Genomic DNA, 22,048 nt, shown 5'->3' with positions numbered 1-22,048 from the left:
TCCAAGAAGTCCTGCTTTTGGAGGGATCATTCTTCACCCAAGTCCCCTGTGAGATGCAGAGTCACTAATGGGAAGTGAGAAAGCCACTCCAGGTATGGAACCACTGGGGCAAACGGACCCGCAGCTCCGCAGTGGGCAAGACTGCCCGAAACAACTGGCTTTGATGTGATTTCAGTGCATTTCAGAAACAAACAGAGCAGCTGCTCTGTCCTCAGATCATTGGCCAGGCTGTAGGCGAAGGCCTCCTGCAGAAGCACAAGGCAGCCCCTCATGGCAGGAGCATTTTCAGGACCTGCTGTAACAGAAGGCCCTGGAGCTCTGTAGCACGGGTCTGGGTTAGTACTACTCACAGCTGAATTCCTTCCTTCTTTCTCTCCGCAGTGTCTTGCTGGTCCCTGTGCCACATGGAGTGGGCGCTCAGCAAGGGGATGGCAACTCCCTGCTCAATACGCCACCTTCTGAGCACTGCATAAGGCAACACCTTGAACCTGCCCCTGCCTGCTATGCCCTGGCCAGGTGCTTGGGTGGCTTCTTACCAAGCGGCCTGGGTCTGCGTGCCAGCTGGCATCAGCTCCACCACCTCAGAGGTGAAGCTCCCAGATGCTCCTGGTGAACTCTCCAGCACTAGGGAGAAGTCACTGCTCAGGCTTGTGGTGCTGCCCCGATCCCTCTGCTCTGCAAGAAGGAAGACAGAAGAAGACTGAAGCCAAGCCTGGAAGCCTTTGATTAGCCATGTCCCCATCCTACTTCCCATCCCAATCCCTTGCTGGTGCCCAAGGGCTTCATGCGAACACCTCGTGGCACTTCCCCCACAAACCCACTCAGCCCTGAGCTCCTTATGCACACCCAGGGGAGTGGCCAGCGCTCCGGGATAGCACTCACTGAGCATGCAGATCTCTTCCACAGTGAAGCCAGGCAGCAGGCTCTTCCTCCTGGGGGGAAAAGGAAACAGTTACATAGGATCAGAGCCATGGGGATGTCCGCTGCCATCCTGCCAGGCCAGGCCAGGAGAGCGAAGAGGGGATCCCAGAGCACTAACTGACCCTCGACCTGTCCCTAGCCCTCACGCCCTCTGCCTTCCGTCACGGCAGCAAAGGTTGCAAACAGAATGGGGCTTGTCCCTCTGCTCGCCTGGCACATGACAGAACTGGTGTTTGGAGTGTTTTGGGTCCCAGTGTTCCCCTTCCAGGGACGGGGGCAGTGAATGAGGAGCCGACCCGGAGCAGTCCCTGGCTGGGGTGATGGTAACGGACATGCTTCTACCCCCACTCCCAGCTGGGGTGGGAAGGGAGGAGAGCGCTCAGCTCCTGCAGCCTGGAGGGACCCGGCAAAACCCTATGCAGAGAGGCTTAAAGTCGTTAGAAGCCTCCCCCAGGAGGGGCTGGATTCCTGCCATCTCTACACACCGAGGGGCTATTGTTCAGCCATCTCTCCTCCCCCAAGGCCCTTGACTTACAGCAGCACAGACAGGACTTGCTGTGGGCCAGAAGGCGAGTCAGAGCCCTCTCGGCCATCGGCTCAGCCGGGCTAATGGACCCCCCAGACACTTCATTCAGTGGAGAGCACATTTCAGCCTGGGCAGCTTTTCTGAGTGTGACGTGCGCACCTCACAAGCCTTGGCCCCATTCTTCAGCCTTCTGAGTGCAGAATAAATTAAGGGAAAGTGGGCCAGGACACGAGGGCTTCCATCTCCCCATGGTAACAGCACTAACGAGTCGCTTGGCTCTAGTCCAGGCAGCAGCTGGCGCAAGCTCCTTACCTCTGCAGCGTCACAGCAGAGAACTCCTCAGAGGTGATGTGCTTCAGAAAATTGAAGCAGAAAAAGAAAATCTGAGCAAAGGAAGAGAGAAGAGAAGCTTGAGAAAAATCCACAGGGGCTGCAGCCTCTTACTTTAATGGGGGGAGGATGCTGAGGGGAGGGGGCAGCAGTGCATCTACATCTACCACCAATGTCCACCATTAGCCACAGTCACATTTTGGGCCTTCTGTCTCAGAACCCGCTGCTGGCTTGCCGTGGATCGGAGTGTGGAAGTCCCCCGTGTGGCGCTGCGCCACCCCCCCTTCCCTGACCAAGGGGAGGTTCCCTTGCCCTCTGAATGGGCCAGCTGGGAGATTGCATGTCAGAAGGCTCCTAACCCAGGCACGCACCAGTCGAGAAGGCCAGGACAGCTTCTCTATCCTTGCCAATGCAGCACCAGTGGGCGAGGGTCACTCAGCAGCAGCTTGCCAAGAATAGGGACGCTCAGGAGAGCGGTGACCTCCCCAACACCAAATATCACGGCACAGCCTGCTCTCTGATCTGGCTGTGCCCCACATGGCTCCCGCCACCCGGCACAAATGTCTCTTGCCAGAATGACAGCAACAGGACAGCTTATCGGCAAGGATCACAAGTCAGGATTGTGGTGCATCAGCCGACAGCTAAATAGCAGCTATGAACCCCCCCCGGTGCCAGAGCACCCGGAAGAGAGGCACGTGGTTTAGCCACCCAGTTTGTGAACAACTTCTCAACTAACTATGTTTCAGCACTCCGAATTCAGAAGCCTGAAACGTCCCTTCTCAGAGCTGAACCAAACCGTTATGTCTCCAGGCACTTTTGTCCGAGATGAGGTAAGGAAGGCCCTTACTAACAGGACATGTCGGGATTACAAGATCTAACCCACCCACATATAGTCCTTGGGCCCTGGGACAGCGTTCTTTCATGGAAGTAAGGAGCAGACAGTCCTAATACCACCAAGGTCAATAAGATGTTGAGCTGCAAAGACTGCTGCTACCTTGAGCCTGCTGCTACCTTGAGCCTGCTGCCTAGTGGGTAGAGTACTGCGTTCAGACCCTGCTCACCTACTGCCTCCTGCAGGGCCACTCACCTCTTCTCCTTTACTGAGCCGATCAACCAACATGTGCCTGGAAAGAGAGCAAGGGAAAGGAGATCACAAAGTAGGAATGAGAACGAGCAGTGATGGACCAGGCCATGAGCGGTCAGGGACAGCCAGCGGCCTTAAGCGTCAGGCAGAACCTGCACGAGCCCCTCCCACCAAGCAAGGCGGCAAGCAGCTCAAAGCAGATGTGCCAAGTCCCCTAAGGAAAACCATCCCCTCAACCCAAGCAGGTCACCCACTAACCAGACCATGAGAGGGCCCCTCTGAGAGCCTGCCTACCCCTGGGCAGTGTCTGCACCCCTCAGTGAACCTACCCAAAAAGGAACCAGTCATAGGCCACTGTCAGGTAAAGAATCTCCGCAGGCTCCAGTGAGGCATGGATAAGCCCATCCTGGAAAGGAAAGAGGAGGGAAGCCTCAGGGATGCAGCAGCCACTCGAACTGGGACTGAGGGTGCAAGCCGCACTGGGAATCGCCAAGGAGAGTGCCTCCCAGCACCACACGGGGGACATCCAGCTGGCTCTGCCCCACTCCACGTGCGGACCAGCCCCCATCTCCATTACATGGCATCTCACGTCCAAAGCAATTTCTCGTCAGGCTGCAAGTGCAGATGCAGCCCTAATGCAGAGCTGTAGATGCCTTACCTTGCCCCCTGGGAATACTGGGCCTCCGTACACGCCAGCACGCCAGGCCGTGCCTCCAGAGCCCATTCCTACACCCCTCTCCAGACACTGCCTTGGTAGCTAGGAACAGTGACTGCTCTTCACCCTCTTTGGGTCACACGGCTGCTCCGCCACCCCACGCGGTCACTCCCCAAGGCACAACAAGTCCATTCCGTACTCACAGCCCACAAGGAGAGGCGCAGGAGGGCGACGAAGAGAGGGGTTCGGTCCCAGCCGGATATACAGTGTACCAGGAGCCCGCTGTCATCTGCTCCAGGGGTGGGAAGGAGAGGGAGAGAGAGAGAGCTTTGTAAGGAGAACGGAGCATTACTTGCACCGTATCTGTGATTCACTGCACACCACCCCCATGCAGCACCGAGGGCTGTTTGCAGGGGAGGGAAGCAGAAGCACAGCTGGTCTTACTACCTAGAACATCATCTTGGGAGAGGGCTGTCTCCAGAATGAAGAACTTGGAAGGTCCCTGATTCAGCATGCCATGCCAAGCTGTTGAGATCCTAGTCTCCCCAACTGCTAGGAGTAAGGAATCCCCATGACAGGGGACCAACAGCCTGCCCACAGCCTCGAGTTGCCCAGTTACACCGCCTCTAGCCCCTCACCAGTCAAAGCACCAAGTCTGCTTGAGGAGAACATTTCCATCCTTTCCCCAGTCTGAATGAGCTAGACCTCAGCTCCAGGAGCAGCAGGTCCCCTTTCACCCCCGAGATGTGATGACATCTCCACAGAGCAGAGCGGCCAAGAACAGACCACCACCACCTCCATTGTACAGACCGTTCACAGGCACGTGCCATGTGGCAGGAGCACACAACTTGGCTGCTAAGTCACCCCTGGCTCCTCCTAGGCATTGGCAGAGATTGGATGGCTCTAACTCTGTGCGTGCTGGGTGCAGTGTCTGACACTGCCCTAGATCTACATGCCACCAGCCCACAGCTGAGGGGCTTGGCAAGAAGCAAATGAAAATGAAAACGAAAACAGATAAAAGGAGACCCCCCCCTTTTGGAGCCCCTTCTAAGGCCACACCCAGAGAAACAGCCCCAGCAATACAGGAACAGCAGGGTTTTCCCTTCAGCATCTACAAACCTTAGTCCTAGTGCACAGCTTGCAAAAGCACTGAAGTGACTTGGAGCCCATCTCATCACACCAGGGAGGTTCAGAGCTGGGGGAAAATGGGACCCTGGCCTTTGACAATCTAATTTTTACATAATCAGCCACCCATCCAGTGGGGGAGGAGAAGCCTCGTCCAGGGGTTGGGATTTTCCTGGGTAACAGGACTCCCCTTTGAGTACTGAAGTCCAGGACAACACCCCACAAGGGGCAGGAAGAGAAAGAGTCAGATTCTCTACAAGGCCTGGCCAATAGCAGCGTTAAATGCCCTGGAGAAGGCCCATAAGCTCTGGCCACAGAGCCAGCTGGGAGTGCAGAGAAGGAACAAATCTCACCGTCCCCATTGATGAGTGAGATCAGCAGCTTCAGGTAGTTCTGTGTCTGTTGCACCAGGTCCCAGCTCTGTGGAGAACAGGAGGTGAGGCCCTTCATACAATTAACCACTGCCCTGCAGCATAGGGAGCCTGCTCTGCTCTCTCCGTGGCCGAGTGCAGGAAGAGGGCGCTAGGGCTAAGACAATCCCATGGCAATGTCCAAGGGGCCAGTCCTCCCACTCCCTACCCAGCCTCCCACTGGCGTGCCAAGATGCCAGCCGTGCCATCCAGGAGGCCCTGCAGACAAGACAAAGATTGGGACCAGGGGCTGGGCTATGAAAACAATTCTGCTGCTCACAGGACTTCCCCAAGAGGCTGGTCAAACCGCCGAGAACAGGTTCTTTTGACTAAAGGGAGGACACAGAACCCATTTTGCCATCACAACAGCAGGGCGAGCCAAGCTGCATAGGAAATACAGACATTCTGCTGAGCTCTCCCTGAGCCACAGTATGTTCAGAACAACGACACAGAGCCAATGAACTCCCTGCTGGGTGCCAACCCACTTCTGCCAAAGCCCCAAATGCGTATGGGGAAAGGTGACTGAGCGGTGGTGTTCCAGCTGCAGAGCGTGCTGGTTCAGGCATGCCGTGGTGAGGAGAGCCTGCCCTGCGACTGGAGTGCTCTGCCTGCAAGTCTCAGACAAGCTTAAGTGACCCCCTCCCCTTGCTCCGCAGACAGGTAACAGACCGCAGGAACCACAGCATTCCCAGCAGGAGCACAGGAGGGTGGCTAAATCCAGAGAGCTCAAATGTTAAAGGGACACAGGAAGCAGATATTTTACCTCCCTAAACAAAACCCTTCCAGTGCCCTATTAGCACGATCACAGCCCATCGGCATTTGGCCACCAAGTGGTGACTGACTGCAAGAGGCTCTGCCTCTGCGGCAGCCTGCACTCCCCACCCCAGCAAGGCTGCACTGGGGGAATGCACGGATGGTGCAGGCAACTGAGCCGTCTAATCTCCCCCTGCCATCAAATGAAAGGCGGCTCCTCTCAGCCCTGCTTCAGCAGCAGCAAGTCAGAATGCTGCAGCAGCACCCGAAAGCACCCGGTGATGGTCAGACGTCCAAAGACACGTGCCCAGCTCTGCAAAGCCAGCACTCTCAGAAACAGATGAGTGGAGAAAGGGACACACCATATGCCTAGACGGCAGGGGCACATGTCCTCCCAACATTTTAGGCTGGGCCTTTCATCTGCTCTCCCCCCAGTCTTGTCAGGGTACCTGGGGTGAGCAATTCCTAGAGGTCATCCGCCTGCCCGGTATTCTGATGAATAGAGCCAGCCGTGCTCCAGGGCATCTGTGCTCCCACTGGCTCTGCTCTGAGACTGCTGGTTACTTTTGATTCATGTTGCTTATGTTGGTATTTTAATATTTTCGTTGCTGATCCTTTGACAAATAATGGCACCAACTCTGAGGGGCTGAGAGAGCCTCTTAGTACTCCAGGGTGAGCAGTGGAGGATGGAGCGTGCCAGGCGCTTCCACACTACAGCTTGCCATGGAAAACCGGAGAGGCTGAGGGAGCTCTGGAAGGTCAGGAAGCAAAGTGGAACAGCCTGTAGTATCCCTGTGCTCTAATGCAGCATGGAAACGCCAGCGTCAAGGAAGCCGTGGGAGCCTCAGCAGTAACCTGGGCTGCTGCTGCTGCAGCAGTGAATGAGGGGAGCACACTGGTCAGGTGAAGAGTCGTCCACGTTCCAGTCTGAACTGACTACAGAACCCCTGCCAGTCTGAACCAAGAGCACTGACTCACCTGGCTCTGTGAAGGGCAGAAAGAAAGAAGCCCTGGCTAATAATCTTTCAGTAGTAAATGAAATCTGTCCAGAAGTGCCATGAAAGGCATGCTCCTTCTGGCAGTGTCTAGCGAGCGTGGTAGGGTGTGTGCGCAATACTCGGCATTTACAGAGCTTTTGGCCCAGATTTTGCTTTTTGCTGGTGATGCATCAATATAACAGGATGAAATGCCAGCTATGCCAGAGACGTGATAGCGTGGCATGTATTTTACAATCACCTGTATGTACACCACCTTTGCAGGTCATCACCACACTGAACAATCGCACCTTGAGGACTCTATGGAGCAGGAGGGGTCATTGCTTCAGCAATCAGTCAAACGGGAACACCTTTTCTGTGGGCCCATCTGGAGAACCCAGGTCTCAAGTTCCTTTCACATGCACAACTGCACAAACCAACCCTGTGAGCCTACACAAGCTAGGTCTGTATAGCTAGGATTGGGTAATTTACTGCAGCTACTATTTGGCTACTCTGAAACCAAGGGATGTAGTTTTCAAATCTAAAAAGGGCCTTGTTAGCCGTATGTGAGGGCCCGTAACAAAATGGGGCATATTAGAACAGAACTGCCTATTTCTCTGGAGATTTTGAACCCATCTAGAAAACAGGCAGCCATTTTGCTGTCTCCCCACTGCCCAGTTTAATTTGCAACGGTACCTATGCATGCAAGCAAAATGGCTGAGGCCAGGAATGCCCCACGTTAGTGACATTTCTGGCTTGTGGGTGTAAGTCAGCTGCTTTTCTAGGCAATGCTGCAAGGGGGTATTGGAGTGATTGGACCAGACAAAGGTGGAGGGATGATTCCACAAGGTGACTCCATGCACACAGGACAGCATGGAGATGCTCAGGAGAGAAAAGAAAAGGAAGTGGAGGCTGGCGTCACTGGAAGAGTGGCGGGGACACAGAAGGAGGCCACGCAAGCACACACACTTTGAAAGTAAGAGCAAGAGCAGATGCGAGGACCCCAGTGAAGCAACACTGAGGGGGCAGGAGGCCTGGAGGGCCGTGCTTGGAAGCAAAGGCAGGAAAGGATTTGGCAGTGGCCTTTTGGATGGAACTGCCTCACCTGAAGTGATGAGGGGGGCTCATTCTGTACGTGCAGTTCCCTGCTGTTAGATACAAGGAGCGACAGCCTCATGATCTGAGTGCTTGCATGACAGGCATGTTCCTGCTCGCAGGCCTCTGCTGCCGGGGAGCCATCCTAGCAGGGCATGCAGGTAAACCTGCCACCTAGACTCACTGGGTGATGCTGCACAACCTGTGTCATGCAAGAGGACAGACCAGAGAACCAGAATGGCCTTACTCTGAATTCACCAGCGAGTGCCCCACTCCTCACCTGGTACTCGCGCCAGTCAATGTTCAAAGACCGGGTCAGAGACACTGGGATACTTAATGGAGCATCTACGTAATCCTGCAAAGAGACACCTCAGTCAATCACAGAGTACTGCTGAAGAGAAGGCATTGGGAAGTAACTAGTTAGTTACAGACAGCAAAACAGCAAGAGATGAACAATGCTTCTAGCAGAAGGGGGCCCAGTAGCACAAACTGCGGAGTGATTTGATCACTGCTCCTGTTCTGGATTCTACCAGTGCACGACTGTTTCTGGATGGGGATATATGCAGTGAGGTGAACAATTATAACCTGCTGGAATGACTGGCGTGCACCATGATTGTTTCCCCGATCAGGAGAGGAGAAAGCTGGGGACAAAGCAGTCGCCAGCCATTTCCAAGAGTTCTCCATTGCAGAGCTGTCCCAGAGCCACACCCACCCAAGAACACAGGCTGCTTGAGAGCTGAAACCAGCTGTCTGCAGTGTCGCTCAGCACTCTGTGAACAAAGAAGTGATGCCCTTGCACAGCGCTTGGAGACTGGAAATATTTCAGCTTTGAGAGACCATTCCCCTGAAGAGAGCAGCATATTCCTTCCCCATACAGTACAGAGGAGCTCCCACAGATACTCCACACATCACAACGTGCTGCCCGCTGCCCACCACCCCAGAAATTCTTATGACTTGGGTTATTACCAGACCCCAACACACAGCTTCCCTCACGCTCTCACGCCCACATTCCCCTTGCTCGGCAGCATGCTTCTCCAAAATTGGAGACACCAGGACCGGTAGCTGCAAGGCATTCTTTCCCATTCTCCTTGCACGGCCAGCATCCAGAACAGACTACATCACTTCTGTTAAGCTCTGTCTGCCTCACGAGAGAGAGAAGCATTACAGTACAGCCTACAGCCAGGTGAGTTCAAGGGTCCCCAAGGCCTGTCCCATCCTCCCATGAAGGACAGACAAAGTAAATACAGAGGACATCTATTACATGATGACATCATGTTGCTGGATACCAGGACACCAGAACACCACACTTGCCATAGGAGGCTGGATCATTGGCCTGAGCTGCTCTTTAAGGAGTCAGCGTTCAGAGATGCCCTCCATTTGTTTGGTTTGAGGGCTGCTGATTCCCTTCCCGTGCCAGGGAGGAAGCACAGACTTCACCTGCTATTTTGAAAGTCCAAATTCAATTGCCAGACATAACAGACCCGAGAGCTACCCAGTCAGAAAGATCTTGGTACCTGCTTCCAGTTAAATATGAGACCCTCAGCTCTGTAATCCCGGTCTTTGTACTCCTTAAAAAATTCACAGCCTGCAAGAGAAGAGGTAATGAATGACAGTGCAGACAACTGATCACTAGCAGCAAAAGCCCCTTTGGGACTGGTAGTCTTAGCTCAGGAGCCAGAGGCCCCAGAGCACCACGTGAATCAGCAACAGTATGTCTGTAGGAGTTAAAGAGCAGCAATCAGCCCAGCATGCAGCAATGATCCAAAGTACTGACTCGGAGAAAGCAAACACCAAAGACTGAGCACGTCTGGAGCTTGAGAGACCCTGATATTCCTCCCTTCCCAAACGGCACATTTCACAGAGTGAGCCCCAGCTCCCAGGACCAGCACAAGGCTGTATCAGGATATCAGGAAAAACAGGGAAGAAGGAGGATCCAGGGAACTACAGGCCAGTCAGCCTCACCTCAGTCCCTGGAAAAATCATGGAGCAGGTCCTCAAAGAATCAATCCTGAAGCACTTGCATGAGAGGAAAGTGATCAGGAACAGCCAGCATGGATTCACCAAGGGAAGGTCATGCCTGCCTAATCTTATTGCCTTCTATGATGAGATTACTGGTTCTGTGGATGAAGGGAAAGCAGTGGATGTATTGTTTCTTGACTTTAGCAAAGCTTTGGACACGGTCTCCCACAGTATTCTTGTCAGCAAGTTAAGGAAGTATGGGCTGGATGAATGCACTATAAGGTGGGTAGAAAGCTGGCTAGATTGTCGGGCTCAACGGGTAGTGATCAACGGCTCCATGTCTAGTTGGCAGCCGGTATCAAGTGGAGTGCCCCAAGGGTCGGTCCTGGGGCCGGTTTTGTTCAATATCTTCATAAATGATCTGGAGGATGGTGTGGATTGCACTCTCAGCAAATTTGCGGATGATACTAAACTAGGAGGAGTGGTAGATACGCTGGAGGGCAGGGATAGGATACAGAGGGACCTAGACAAATTGGAGGATTGGGCCAAAAGAAATCTGATGAGGTTCAATAAGGATAAGTGCAGGGTCCTGCACTTAGGATGGAAGAATCCAATGCACTGCTACAGACTAGGGACCGAATGGCTAGGCAGCAGTTCTGCGGAAAAGGACCTAGGGGTGACAGTGGACGAGAAGCTGGATATGAGTCAGCAGTGTGCCCTTGTTGCCAAGAAGGCCAATGGCATTTTGGGATGTATAAGTAGGGGCATAGCGAGCAGATCGAGGGATGTGATCGTTCCCCTCTATTCGACATTGGTGAGACCTCAACTGGAGTACTAGGTCCAGTTTTGGGCCCCACACTACAAGAAGGATGTGGATAAATTGGAGAGAGTCCAGCGAAGGGCAACAAAAATGATTAGGGGGTCTAGAACACATGACTTATGAGGAGAGGCTGAGGGAGTTGGGATTGTTTAGCCTGCAGAAGAGAAGAATGAGGGGGGATTTGATAGCTGCTTTCAACTACCTGAAAGGGGGGTCCAAAGAGGATGGCTCTAGACTGTTCTCAATGGTAGCAGATGACAGAACGAGGAGTAATGGTCTCAAGTTGCAGTGGGGGAGGTTTAGGTTGGATATTAGGAAAATCTTTTTCACTAAGAGGGTGGTGAAACACTGGAATGCGTTACCTAGGGAGGTGGTAGAATCTCCTTCCTTAGAGGTTTTTAAGGTCAGGCTTGACAAAGCCCTGGCTGGGATGATTTAACTGGGAATTGGTCCTGCTTCGAGCAGGGGGTTGGACTAGATGACCTTCAGGGGTCCCTTCCAACCCTGATATTCTATGATTCTATGATCCCAGCAGGTGCCTCAGCAGAGCCCTGGGGGAAGGCCAGGACTGAAGGGCCCTGGCACACTAGGAAAGAGGTCCTCTGCCACTGAGCACCAGAGCCCCACACCTCCCCTCAGATCACACCAGAACATGTGCCGTGTTCACAGGAGCACCGTGGTAAGTGTTTCCAATAGGACTTGAGGAGCACACCAGTGACTGTTAGCCAGCTCGTCACAGGGAAGTGGGGCACCGAGTCCCCACCCACACGAGCAGGTCTAGAGGCAATGCTGGGGGAAGCCCAACCAGTTTCAGACAACCCCATGTTTGGGCAGTGTAAACCCTTGATACACATTGACTGTTGGGAGGGAAAGAGACCTCTCTCTCTCTTTCCCCAGAGCCTCGTGGACTGGGGAAACCCACTAGCCCACACCTCCTATAGCCTATGTTTTTTGGGTCCTCTTCTCCTGTGAACTACCTTACTACTCTGCTACCATCTGCACAGGTCACTACCTCCCAGAATTCTCAGAACCAAGCAGAGAGAGTCACTTCAACCTCCTGCTGCTGCTGGGCAAAGCTCTGCATAGCAGCATTAACAGCTGTCTGCAGACTCCAGCAGACCACACTGCCCCAGGCAGGAGCTCTTCTGAACCACTGTTTGTACAGCAGTAGTGAGTAGAAACCAATCAGGGATCATGGCCCCACTGTGTTAGGCACTGCACACAAGATGGTCTCTGCCCCAGAGAGCTCTCATTCAAGGAACCAGAAAAGACAAGACATTTCTATTTAAAAAAAAAAAAAAAGTAAACTTATATCTGCCTTAAATGATGGCTTACCCAATGCCCCCACCCCAGTAAGAGGCTCCTAGACACTTTGTTGAGTTGTTAAGGGGGCTTTTCAAACATTAAACAAAAGAAGTCCAGAGAGCCAATTCAGAGTGATGGCCGTGAGAACTAACACTTAAGTACCGCAGTGATGCGCACATCAGATGTCTGCGAATGAGAGGAAGCCATTTGAATTGTGGGAGCATAAGCACATCTACAGACCCCTCTCCTTAAATACACGTTCTCACTACATTCTGGAAACTCCAGATCAGAGCAAGCCAGGCTAAGAACCTGAAATTCTTACAATGCAACTCGTGATGCAACCTAAATTTGAGTATTTGCACAGAGTTCTACCACCCATTCGCCATGTTGCTCAGCTTGTGTGTATATGCACCTGGCTTAACGCAATACACAGCATTACTCTCCTTCCACACCACTACTGTGATCAGGCAGTACCCTGAAAGAGGTGAGGCTGGTACTCTAGTTACATTAAGCTCAAGCATGGAAGCGAGGAGCTGTTAAGGGCAGCAGCTGCAAGGGCACGAGGAGAGGAAGGAGCACTTTGATGTTGCTGTGACTATTATAAATGGGGTGTGCCAAGCCCCACAACACAGCAGCATTTCATTTTCACAGCCTCCTGTACAATTCTCCCTCTTCTGTCTAAAACCTTCACAGAATTAGCCACTGGGCCTGGCCATGGGGACATTATGGCTGAGCCTAAACTCTGTCGCACACACAGGTACTCAAATTGCGTAGAAGTGGCAGACAGATGTTTTTGGAGCTAATCCCAGAAGCCAGCGACATTGGCTTCACTTCTTGGCACCTTGACTATGTGGCACAGCAAACTCAGTACATAGCTTAGTTTACATAACTTATATTAATGCAGCCCCCCCCCCCCCCCCCAGTTTTCTTTTGTCCCTGGTCTTTGTCTCAATCTGCACCTTCACTGTAGGACATCGGGGGACACGCTGGGAGGTCTGGCAAGGGAGAGGAGCGGGAGAGACAGTTTGGGTTTGGAGCAGCAGCTGGGGCAGCTGAGGCTTTGCAATAGGGGGAATGAATCTCCCTTTCACCCCCCCCCCTTTGTGGGCAGGAGCAGGGGGATGGAGCCTTGAACCCCAAGAATCCCTCCCTTCCTCCTGGAAAGCAGCCATCTCACTCTCTGTACACTCAGCCATGTAACTGAATCCAGCACCAATGGGCAGGCTGAGCCCCTCCGTTTGTGTTTAGGTGATTAGCATTAACCAGTAACTGACAAGGGCCCTCACTGTGCTCCAGAGCTAACACAACCAGCACGGCCAATCGGAGCAGTTCACACCAGTTGGCAGTCTCGGGGCACGGCACTGCAGACACAGCATGGCAGTTCTCTTCAGAATGACAAAGACTAGAAACATCTTTAAAATGTTTTTGCGACAAAAGGCGGCTTCCATGGCAAATTCCCAAGCATGCAGCCTGGGGTGGGGCTGCAATACCCTGGCTGGATATGTAGAGGAAGCTTCTGAACCCAGCTACAGCTCTGGGACCTCCTCCCTGCACTGGAGACCCTTCTGCCACCACAAGGAGGGCTCAATGCAGATTGGTGCTGGCTGAATCCTCTAGTTCCTCCCCTGCTGCCCTCAGGAGAGGAGTTCCCCCTCCAGAGAAAAAAAGAGAAACATCCAGCAACTCCCAGTTGCCTCACCACACACAGAGACAATTCCCAATCCCCACCAGCAGATTGTCACCTGGCCCTTGGGAGTCCCTCTGGACATCAGTCCTATACCTGGATATGGGATGGAGAGGAGGGTAAAATCGGCATAGCGCTGAGCTTTGTCCACTTTCTCGGAAGACGTCACACTGAGAAGAGAAGAGAACGGTGCATGTATTTAGTGCAGGAGAGCACTCCATCTGGCCTATTAGAAGAATCTGCCTAGCCAAGCAATTCCTCCTACAGTGCTACATGACAGAAGAGCCCTGACTCCAGTTGTGGGTTGTGGAGTAAGAGTTCAGCTCACGGACAGTTACATGCTCAGCTCAGCTGAATCCCAGGGGAGGCATTCCCAGTCACTCATCCACCCACAGACTGGAAGGACGCCCCCACTCAAAAATGAGTCTCCTGATCATTGCACCAACTAGCCCCATAGGAGGAAGTCACATCACTGCTGTGATGCCATGGGGGATTGTGCCCCATGGATCAGAACATCCACCCACTCACTCCCTACTCAGAGAAGCCATAGGACAAACAGGAACCTATTGTGACTGCAGAAGATGACAAAGTTAAGCAGCTACCATGGTCTTCACAAAGGTACTGGTATGCTTGACTTGGGTACGGAAGAGAGGACCTTGATGTATGGCCTTGTATACCACTGGGGTTTCACTTTAAGGAACTTGCTGAATAGTCTGGATAACATCTCTAGAAGGCCCTGCCGTGAGGGATCTAGGAACTCCTTCTGGAATGCACTTTGGGGAAGTCAGACTTTTGTGCTTGCTTTAGTCGCTGGTCTGCACAATCTAAACAGCAGCTCCATTCCAAAGCCCACATATGGGCAAAGGACGCCATACTCACTTTAAGCCAAACTTCACTTTCTTGTTCTCCACCATCAGGTCACAGATATATCTGACAGACAGGTATCGAAGCAGCTTGATGTCATGTCCTCTGACCTTGTCAAACAGCTGGGAGTCTGCATTTCTGCAACAAGGTACAAGAGAAGGCAAGATTCTCAGGGCCAGTCAGACAGATTCAGTTTCCTTCCCGGGCTGCAGAGAGCCTGGATTCTACTTGCTGAAGTAGCACTCCACCAGCGGCACTCAAGCTGCCCTGCCCAGAGCTCTCCTACCCTACGCCACAGGAACGCCTTCGCACCCCTTCAGCAGAACCCTGCAACCAAGAAGCAGGCTGGTGCCATTCATTCCCACAACGACTGCCCAGCTGCTCACGGAGAACTCAGAGGGGCTAAAGGGCTAATTTTATAACAAGTAATTAGGCAGAATCTCAGAAGAGCCATCAGAACCGGTGTGACTTTCTGTGATGTACTTATCCTTGAGAGAAAGTGCACAGCACCACGCAAGAAAAGCAGGCCTCAGTTCCTGAAGGGCTGGAGGCCTTTCCCCCCATGGACTTGGACACGCTCAAAAAGCGGAACCTCCTGGATGACCGAAAGCCAGTTTACCCCCTGGAGCTATCCCATCTGCAGAGGCAGAGCGTGCATTCCTGCCCTTTTCCGAGGCTGCTACAAGCAGCCTGTTCCACATAACTATAACATGCAAGCGTCAGAACCCCAGTGTGGAGAAGTGAATGGAGTCCTCTAGCCATAGCCTAACAAGAGCTGGAAAGAAAGGGGCTAGCCACTTCCTGGTGTGATTCACAGATGTTACAGGCAGATGGGACTCCTGATAGCCTGGTCTGACCTGCTCAGCACAGACCTAGGACTTACTTGAATTCATTCCTGCTTCAAGTCCAACAGTGTGAATGTGATGCCTCGTTTATACAGCTCAGAGTCACACTGACTTTGTTGCCATATTGTGCTGTGAACCTGTCTAGTTCTGTTCGCCAACACCCATAGGTCTTTCTGCATTGCTGACCCCACATGGCTCTCCCACCCACCGAGTCTCAATTCGGCAGGATTTCCCTTCCAGGTACATCAGCTGCAGTTTGGCAGGCAGGCAGAACGGTGCTACTTTCAGTGTCCTTCTTCCTGCCCCAAACCATCACCATGCTGCAGTCACATATGCAGCCTGTTCCTCTCTAAGCAGAGGTCCAGAACCATTTCTCCTCGGTATGGATTATACATCTCGTAGACCCAGAAGTACCACTTCTGCGTAATTTAGGAGCCTCTTTAATGACTTGGATCTGCCTGCCCCAGTCCCTCCCTCTCTCAGCCTCCAGTGGGAGACGGGGTGGCTTTAGGGAGCTAGTTGGCCCCAGAGTGCTAGCACATTCGGTTTTAGTTTTTGTACCTACCCCCGAGACGTTCTGAAGGGCCCGTCTTTATGAGCAAGGCAAACAAGAGCCCACAGCCTGCAGTGACCCCACACTGCACCCACAGTTCAGTTTAGACATGAAGGAGTTGGAAATTCAGAGACTGAACTAGCCAATCAGCTCTTAACTCCTCTCCCTCCACCCAAATACCACGTACAGACCTGAACGCAGAGTCTTCTTCTGAAAGGTCTTCGGTATCAGCCCAAGGATCATCAGAGCCCCCTGCAGGGAAGCCACAGCAGGGACCATGCATTAGTGGCCAAGGCTTGTGTAACAACTCCAGCTTCTCTCCCACTTCCCATCCAAGTGGGTTACAAGTTGGCTTTGTCACCTCACTTAAAAGAGTTCTCAGCTGTGACCATCTCCAGCGAGAAACAACCCCATTGTCCCACACACCCAGCCCATCAGTTTCATGAGAGCAAGAAAGGGTTTGGACAACCCAGGCAGGTTTGTTCCAGGATGGAATCCAGAGCGGAAAGATGCCATTAGATCACAGAACCATTCTCTGGCAGCTACGGCAGAAAAATTACCCACGCTCACTAGTGTTTTGTCCAGTCTAGTTTTAGAAGATCCAGGTTATGGGCTCCTGCCACTTCCCTTGAGACTCACAGACTAATACATGTTACCATTACCAGAGTTGCAATCCTAAACCTAGATTTTATGCCCTTATTCCTAGTTCCATTCCATGTAGTACACCAAGTTTTTCACCCTTTTAGTGACAACACCCTTCAAATATTTGCAGATCAATGCTCCCCGCCAGCCACCCTTTAACCAAGCTAGATATACTGATCTCCATAATGACAGGTTTCAGAGTAGCAGCCGTGTTAGTCTGTATTCACAAAAAGAAAAGGAGGACTTGTGGCACCTTAGAGACTAACCAATTTATTTGAGCATAAGCTTTTGTGAGCTACAGCTCACTTCATCGGAAGCATTCATCATGTTCTCTGTGTATATAAATCTCCCCACTGTATTTTCCACTGAATGCATCCGACGAAGTGAGCTGTAGCTCACGAAAGCTTACGCTCAAATAAACTTGTTAGTCTCTAAGGTGCCACAAGTCCTCCTTTTTGATCTCCATAAGTCACCCTCTCCATCACCCAAACATTTTTTGCTACTATTCATTGAACTCTCAACTGTGTCAATACCTTTCTGGAAATCAGGAGCCCAGAAACAGACACCATATTCCAGGGTGGTACCATACCAGACAGAGATTATTACATACTGGCCCACACACCCACCCCCAAATATGCCCAGGTGCTATATTCACACTGATTTTCAGGCACTGAATAGCCACTCAAGTATATATGCTTCCGCACTTACCCGAGAAAATGTAGTTGTACCCAGTACGTCCATACAGTTCTCCCCATCCAGCCAGGGTCGCTGACCTACAAACATGCTGGAGAAAATGTCGTTATTAACTACTTATAAAAATTGTATTCCTCTGAAGGCCTTCTGCCCATTTACACTGAAAGCCCATGCCTTGTTTCTGTCCACTGAGAGCCCTCTATCTCATCATTCTCACTTCCCAGGTTTCTCCCTGGAACTGAGTCTCTATGGTCTGGATTATTTTTCATTAGCTTGTGTATTTTCCAGATGAATTTCAGGGTTATTTCTTACCACATTTCTGACCTCTAGTGCCTGTATTTTCCTCAGTCTCACTAAATTAGTCATGTTGGAGTTCTGATAACATACTGGCTGAACCTGATCTTCCCAATCGTTACCTCACTACCCTCCCCCCCACCCCCCACCAATTGATGACATCGATTCACTCGTTCTTAAGGGCCAGCAAAGTCCACATGACAGTATCCTAGCCACTGGTATTTCGGGTAAGACATAATGAGCCAGAAGACCGTTAACATAGTTCTTCGAGTGTGCCACACATGTCCTTCCACTGTAGGTGCATGTGCTACTCCTGGGGGAATTCTGTGACACCGCGCAATGCAGAATTTGCCAGAAATTAACGTTGTGCGCGCAGAATTTCCTTTCCCCGCACAGAAATGGGCTGCAATGCTGCTAGCCACCACTACGGGCTGCTGGATCTGGCAGAGCCCAGCTCTTACACAGAAGACACTGTGTGGGTGGGTGGGTGGGGGGGGGGGGGGGAGAGAGGGAGAGAGCTAGTGTGATCCTGGCAGCTGCACTTCCCAGCATGCCCTGAGGGAAGGAGAGGGCAGTGTCTGGGCTGGGGGAGCCTCAGCTGGGCTCTGGGTGGGTTGGGGGGGGGGAAAAGAGGAAGGTGGCAAAGAAACAGGAACTGGGTTGTCATAGGGGTTTCTTTAACTCTCTTCTCCTGGGAGAGTTTTTGTGTGCGTCTGTATTGTGACAGGTCTCAGAGGAGCGACCGTGTTCGTCTGTATCCACACAAAGAACAGGAGGACTTGTGCCACCTTAGAGACGAACCAATTTATCTGAGCATAAGCTTTCGTGAGCTACAGCTCACTTCATTGTTTCAGACATACTTGCTGGCAGGTATTTTGAAATAAATTACCAAAGTAACTGAAACTGGTGTGATTATGTCGTGTGATTTTGCATATACAGCAAGCTACTTAATCTGGTCAGGAACAACCTCTGAGGCACACCTCCAGAATAAAACTATTTGAGAGAACGTTTCCAGCAAAGACAGGGCTACAGAGAAGGGTAATCCTCCCTCTCAACCCCCTCCCCTGAAATTTCCCTAGCTCTTCAGGAAGAATCTGGCAATCAGTGAGATGCCAGATGAGGCTTTGTTTGGCACCCTGGCACACTAGAGTGGTTGCTTGATGAAGCAGTACAATGTTATCTCCAATGCTGTTCTCAGAGTGAGTGTAAGAGCTCCATCCAAGAGCAGTGCTTCCCCCCTAACCCCAGCTTCCAGGATCCTAGCACAAATCCCACCTGTTTGGGGCCTGGAGCACCAAGCAGTGATCATCTCCATCACTGCTCCAAGGCACCTTATCAGACTCTTTAGTCTGTGCCCAGGAATAGACACGGAGGGGGCAGGAGAGCTGATGGCCCATAAAGACCTGCCTCTGCATAGCTCCAGTAAACACTGTTCAGAATGCCAGGAGAAAGGACATTCCTGAAGCTAAAGCAAACAAGACAAATGTGCTTATGCAGCTTTACCTTTCCCTTGTACAGAATGACTGGGCAGACAAATCGTCCTCTACATCTGGCCATCTTACTGCGGCTGATGAGGTCCTGCAGTTTGCTGACCTGCACAGTGCTCTCAAACCTATCAAACAGAGAGAAGAGTCCCCATTATCTCATATCATCATGGTGGTCACATTTTGGCTACAATCTCAGCACCCACATCCCTTTAGCTGAAAGGCTGGCTATGAAGTCAAGGAGCCAGGGGACTCTTTGAGGAACTGCTTGGCTTGTAATCAGATGGATGTGCTCCCACCACCCAAGTCAATCTCTTGCTGCTGAAAAGCACCGGCCTGGTTTGCTCTTGAAGACACTCACTGCAGCAGGATCAGGTGTGCAGAAAGTCTGTTGTCACATGCGATGCTCCTGGGGGTATATGCAAGGCTGTGAGGCACTTTGCTACCACCTGCCCTGAGAGTGAGAGCATCTTGTCTGCACCTGCCAGGGGTCGGGTCCCTGACAACCCTAGGCACAGAAGCACAAACACTCCTCCGTCACCACCAGCCTCAGCTCTGCTGCCCCTCTACAGGTAAGCGATAGATGTACTCCAAGTCCTCCAAACAGCCCCGGAGAGCCCAACCCCTGCTCCACCAGACACACAAATTACCAGAACCGCTTTCTCAAAGAAACAGGACGCAACAGCTTATTAGCCCACCTTAGATTACAGCTCCACTTTAAACAAATCTAAGTGGTGTGTGTTTAGAGAAAGAAAGTATAAGTTTATTTAGCAAAGAACAGAGATTCATGAAATAGAAAACAAATACAGAAGAACCTCAGAGTTACAAACACCAGAGTTATGAACTGAGCAGTCAACCACACACCTCATTTGGAACCAGAAGTAGAGACCCAAAAAAAGCAAATACAGTACAGTACTGTGTTAAACTCGGAGGTTCTTTTGTATTGGAAACAAAAGGTTAAACAGATAAACTCATACCACACTTTCTATGGTTTAAACTCACCTAACAAGTTCTCCTCCTGTCCAAAAAAATTTCTCACCCAAAGTTCTTTGCAGCATTTTCAGACAAGCCTGGCTGAGATCCCCTTTTCATGAAGCAAACCCACTGTCAGTTTATTTCCTTGGTGAAGGATGCCAGGATGTGTGTTTTCCACCCCGAGAAATACCAGATCAAACATCTGACCTTCACCTGAAAACAGAATTCCCTCCCCCATGTCCCGCTGTTTACCTCTCCCTGTTAACTTCCTTCTGAAATCTCCACAAGATCGCCATTAGCATTTGACTTAGGATGCTAACAAAGGTCTACTGTAACACAACACACAGTACTCAGTGCTTAGCTAGGGCAATAACATCTACCCCTCCTGTCTAGCAACGTTTGTCTCAAAGCACGCTACCTTTGAGTGACCTGCCTAGAATTACAAGGCCCTAAGGACATAATTTCCCGTATATACATATATCTTCTTACACATTAAGTGCACACACCTCTCGCAATGATTTCGCTGACCAGTGAGACACAGGCTTTTGTTGGAGACCTTCCATGACATTCCCTGGGGGACTAGCAGGTAGACACCAATCCCAGGGGATCTCTGTAACCCTCAGGCACTCCTGGGCCCAATGCCAAAGAGGTCCCTGGGTCACAGCGTGACACTGTTTCGGGTTTACCTGACGTGTCTGGGGCAGATCCTCCCGCTGTGAGCAGGTGGCCGTGAAGGGCTGGAAGTCCACCAAAGGAAACACTCCCCTGCCACTGGCTGCTAGTGACACAGGTGTTCTGCTTCTGTCCCCTGGAGCTCCGCTCTTTCCCCGTTCAGGCTAGTAATTTACACACCCCACCTTGTTACACTTGAGAGCCCAATCCCCTATTCTGGACACCTGCAAAGTGCACCGATCCACTGCCTCCATGGAAGGAAGCCTCCCAGCTCACTGGTTTCACCTCCGTGCAACCCTCTCCTTAGCACAAGGCCCTTAGACAAGTCTGTAGTGAAACCAAACGGATGGGTATGTGATAGCGCTTGACCTAGAGATTCCAATATAAATGAGTATAAGGATTTGGAACACAAGATTACAGAAAAAACAAACTGCAATCTCTAGCCTATAATTATTACCAAGTTACTAACCCGTCTCAGAAGGTATTTCTCACCCAAGGGTGGTCTTTGCAGCACCTGTCCAGCTCAAGGTGGGACCCACTTTTCATGTCACCCCTCCACCCCTGCTCATAGAGTCTCCTCCTGTAACGGATAACCATGTGGGCCATTTCTTCTGCGCTTAGACACTCACAAGCTATTGTTTCTTAGACCAGGGCCCCCCTCTTCCCAAAACTCTCCTGGCTGTAGTTTGCCTTTGTAAATCTCCAGCCTGCATCTAGTACAGAGAGGCTGTCTCCAGGGACAATCATTGTTCTCATGGGACGGTCACTGTTCTCATGGGACAGGAGATCCTTGGCATGGCTACGGCTGGCCTGGGTCAGCTGACCAGGCCTCACACAGTATGTAATGTTGTAAAATTAAAATTGTAAAATTGCAGTGTAGCTTTTTGGATTTGGGCTGCAGCCCGAGCTCTGGGACCCCATGAGGGGGCAGGGTACCAAAGGCTGCGCTCCAGGCCAAGCCTGAACGTTTAGCCCCGCACTCCAGGCCCCATGAGCCCGAGCGATCTGACCCGTGCCAACCGCGGCCGGGCCACAGGTCTTTTATTCCAGTGTAGACGTATCCAGGCTGATTGGGTCAGCTCTCAGAATGCCCCTCCACAGGTGACAGGTTTCTCTTCTGGCAGACTTGGAACAGAATATCCTACATGTTACACAACTCCACAATTGCTCTCCATACAAACACCTTACACTAACCATTACAGTCGGCTAGTTCTTAGCTTTGGGCAGAGACCACACACAATCCCTTTCAGTAGGGCATTGAGAAAATGGTCGGACCCAGATGTAATATACCTGCCTGGGCATGTTTGGACATGTCGGTTTCTTACATGGCTATCAGAATAGCCTGCTATAGACTGGCTGCAGCAGCATCGCAGTTCACTAGTTTA

General features: G+C 51.6%; 1 protein-coding gene across 7 annotated transcripts in view; it reads right to left on the bottom strand.

Moving 5' to 3' along the window:
• MTMR14 (myotubularin related protein 14) overlaps nt 1–22,048 on the bottom strand; it is a 55,356-nt gene that overhangs the window by 20,259 nt on the left and 13,049 nt on the right. For 3 of the 7 annotated variants that reach the window (XM_073350792.1, XM_073350788.1, XM_073350791.1), the window contains 14 exons: nt 19,036–19,144; nt 17,254–17,329; nt 16,095–16,155; nt 14,521–14,643; nt 13,738–13,811; nt 9,388–9,458; nt 8,154–8,228; nt 4,995–5,061; nt 3,720–3,805; nt 3,191–3,267; nt 2,865–2,901; nt 1,760–1,830; nt 883–932; nt 537–675 (listed from right to left, as the gene is read on the bottom strand). In XM_073350792.1, the coding sequence (XP_073206893.1) occupies nt 537–675; nt 883–932; nt 1,760–1,830; nt 2,865–2,901; nt 3,191–3,267; nt 3,720–3,805; nt 4,995–5,061; nt 8,154–8,228; nt 9,388–9,458; nt 13,738–13,811; nt 14,521–14,643; nt 16,095–16,155; nt 17,254–17,329; nt 19,036–19,144 (1,116 nt within the window). Of the gene's footprint in view, nt 1–536; nt 676–882; nt 933–1,759; nt 1,831–2,864; nt 2,902–3,190; nt 3,268–3,719; nt 3,806–4,994; nt 5,062–6,253; nt 8,124–8,153; nt 8,229–9,387; nt 9,459–13,699; nt 13,812–14,520; nt 14,644–16,094; nt 16,156–17,253; nt 17,330–19,035; nt 19,145–22,048 lie in introns of those variants that run through there. The other 4 variants (XM_073350787.1, XM_073350789.1, XM_073350793.1 and 1 more) reach the window with 4 other exon arrangements.

This window comes from Lepidochelys kempii, chromosome 7 (assembly GCF_965140265.1).
Source record: "Lepidochelys kempii isolate rLepKem1 chromosome 7, rLepKem1.hap2, whole genome shotgun sequence".
Taxonomy (NCBI): Eukaryota; Metazoa; Chordata; order Testudines; family Cheloniidae; genus Lepidochelys; species Lepidochelys kempii.
This window is presented reverse-complemented; position numbering and strand designations above follow the sequence as displayed.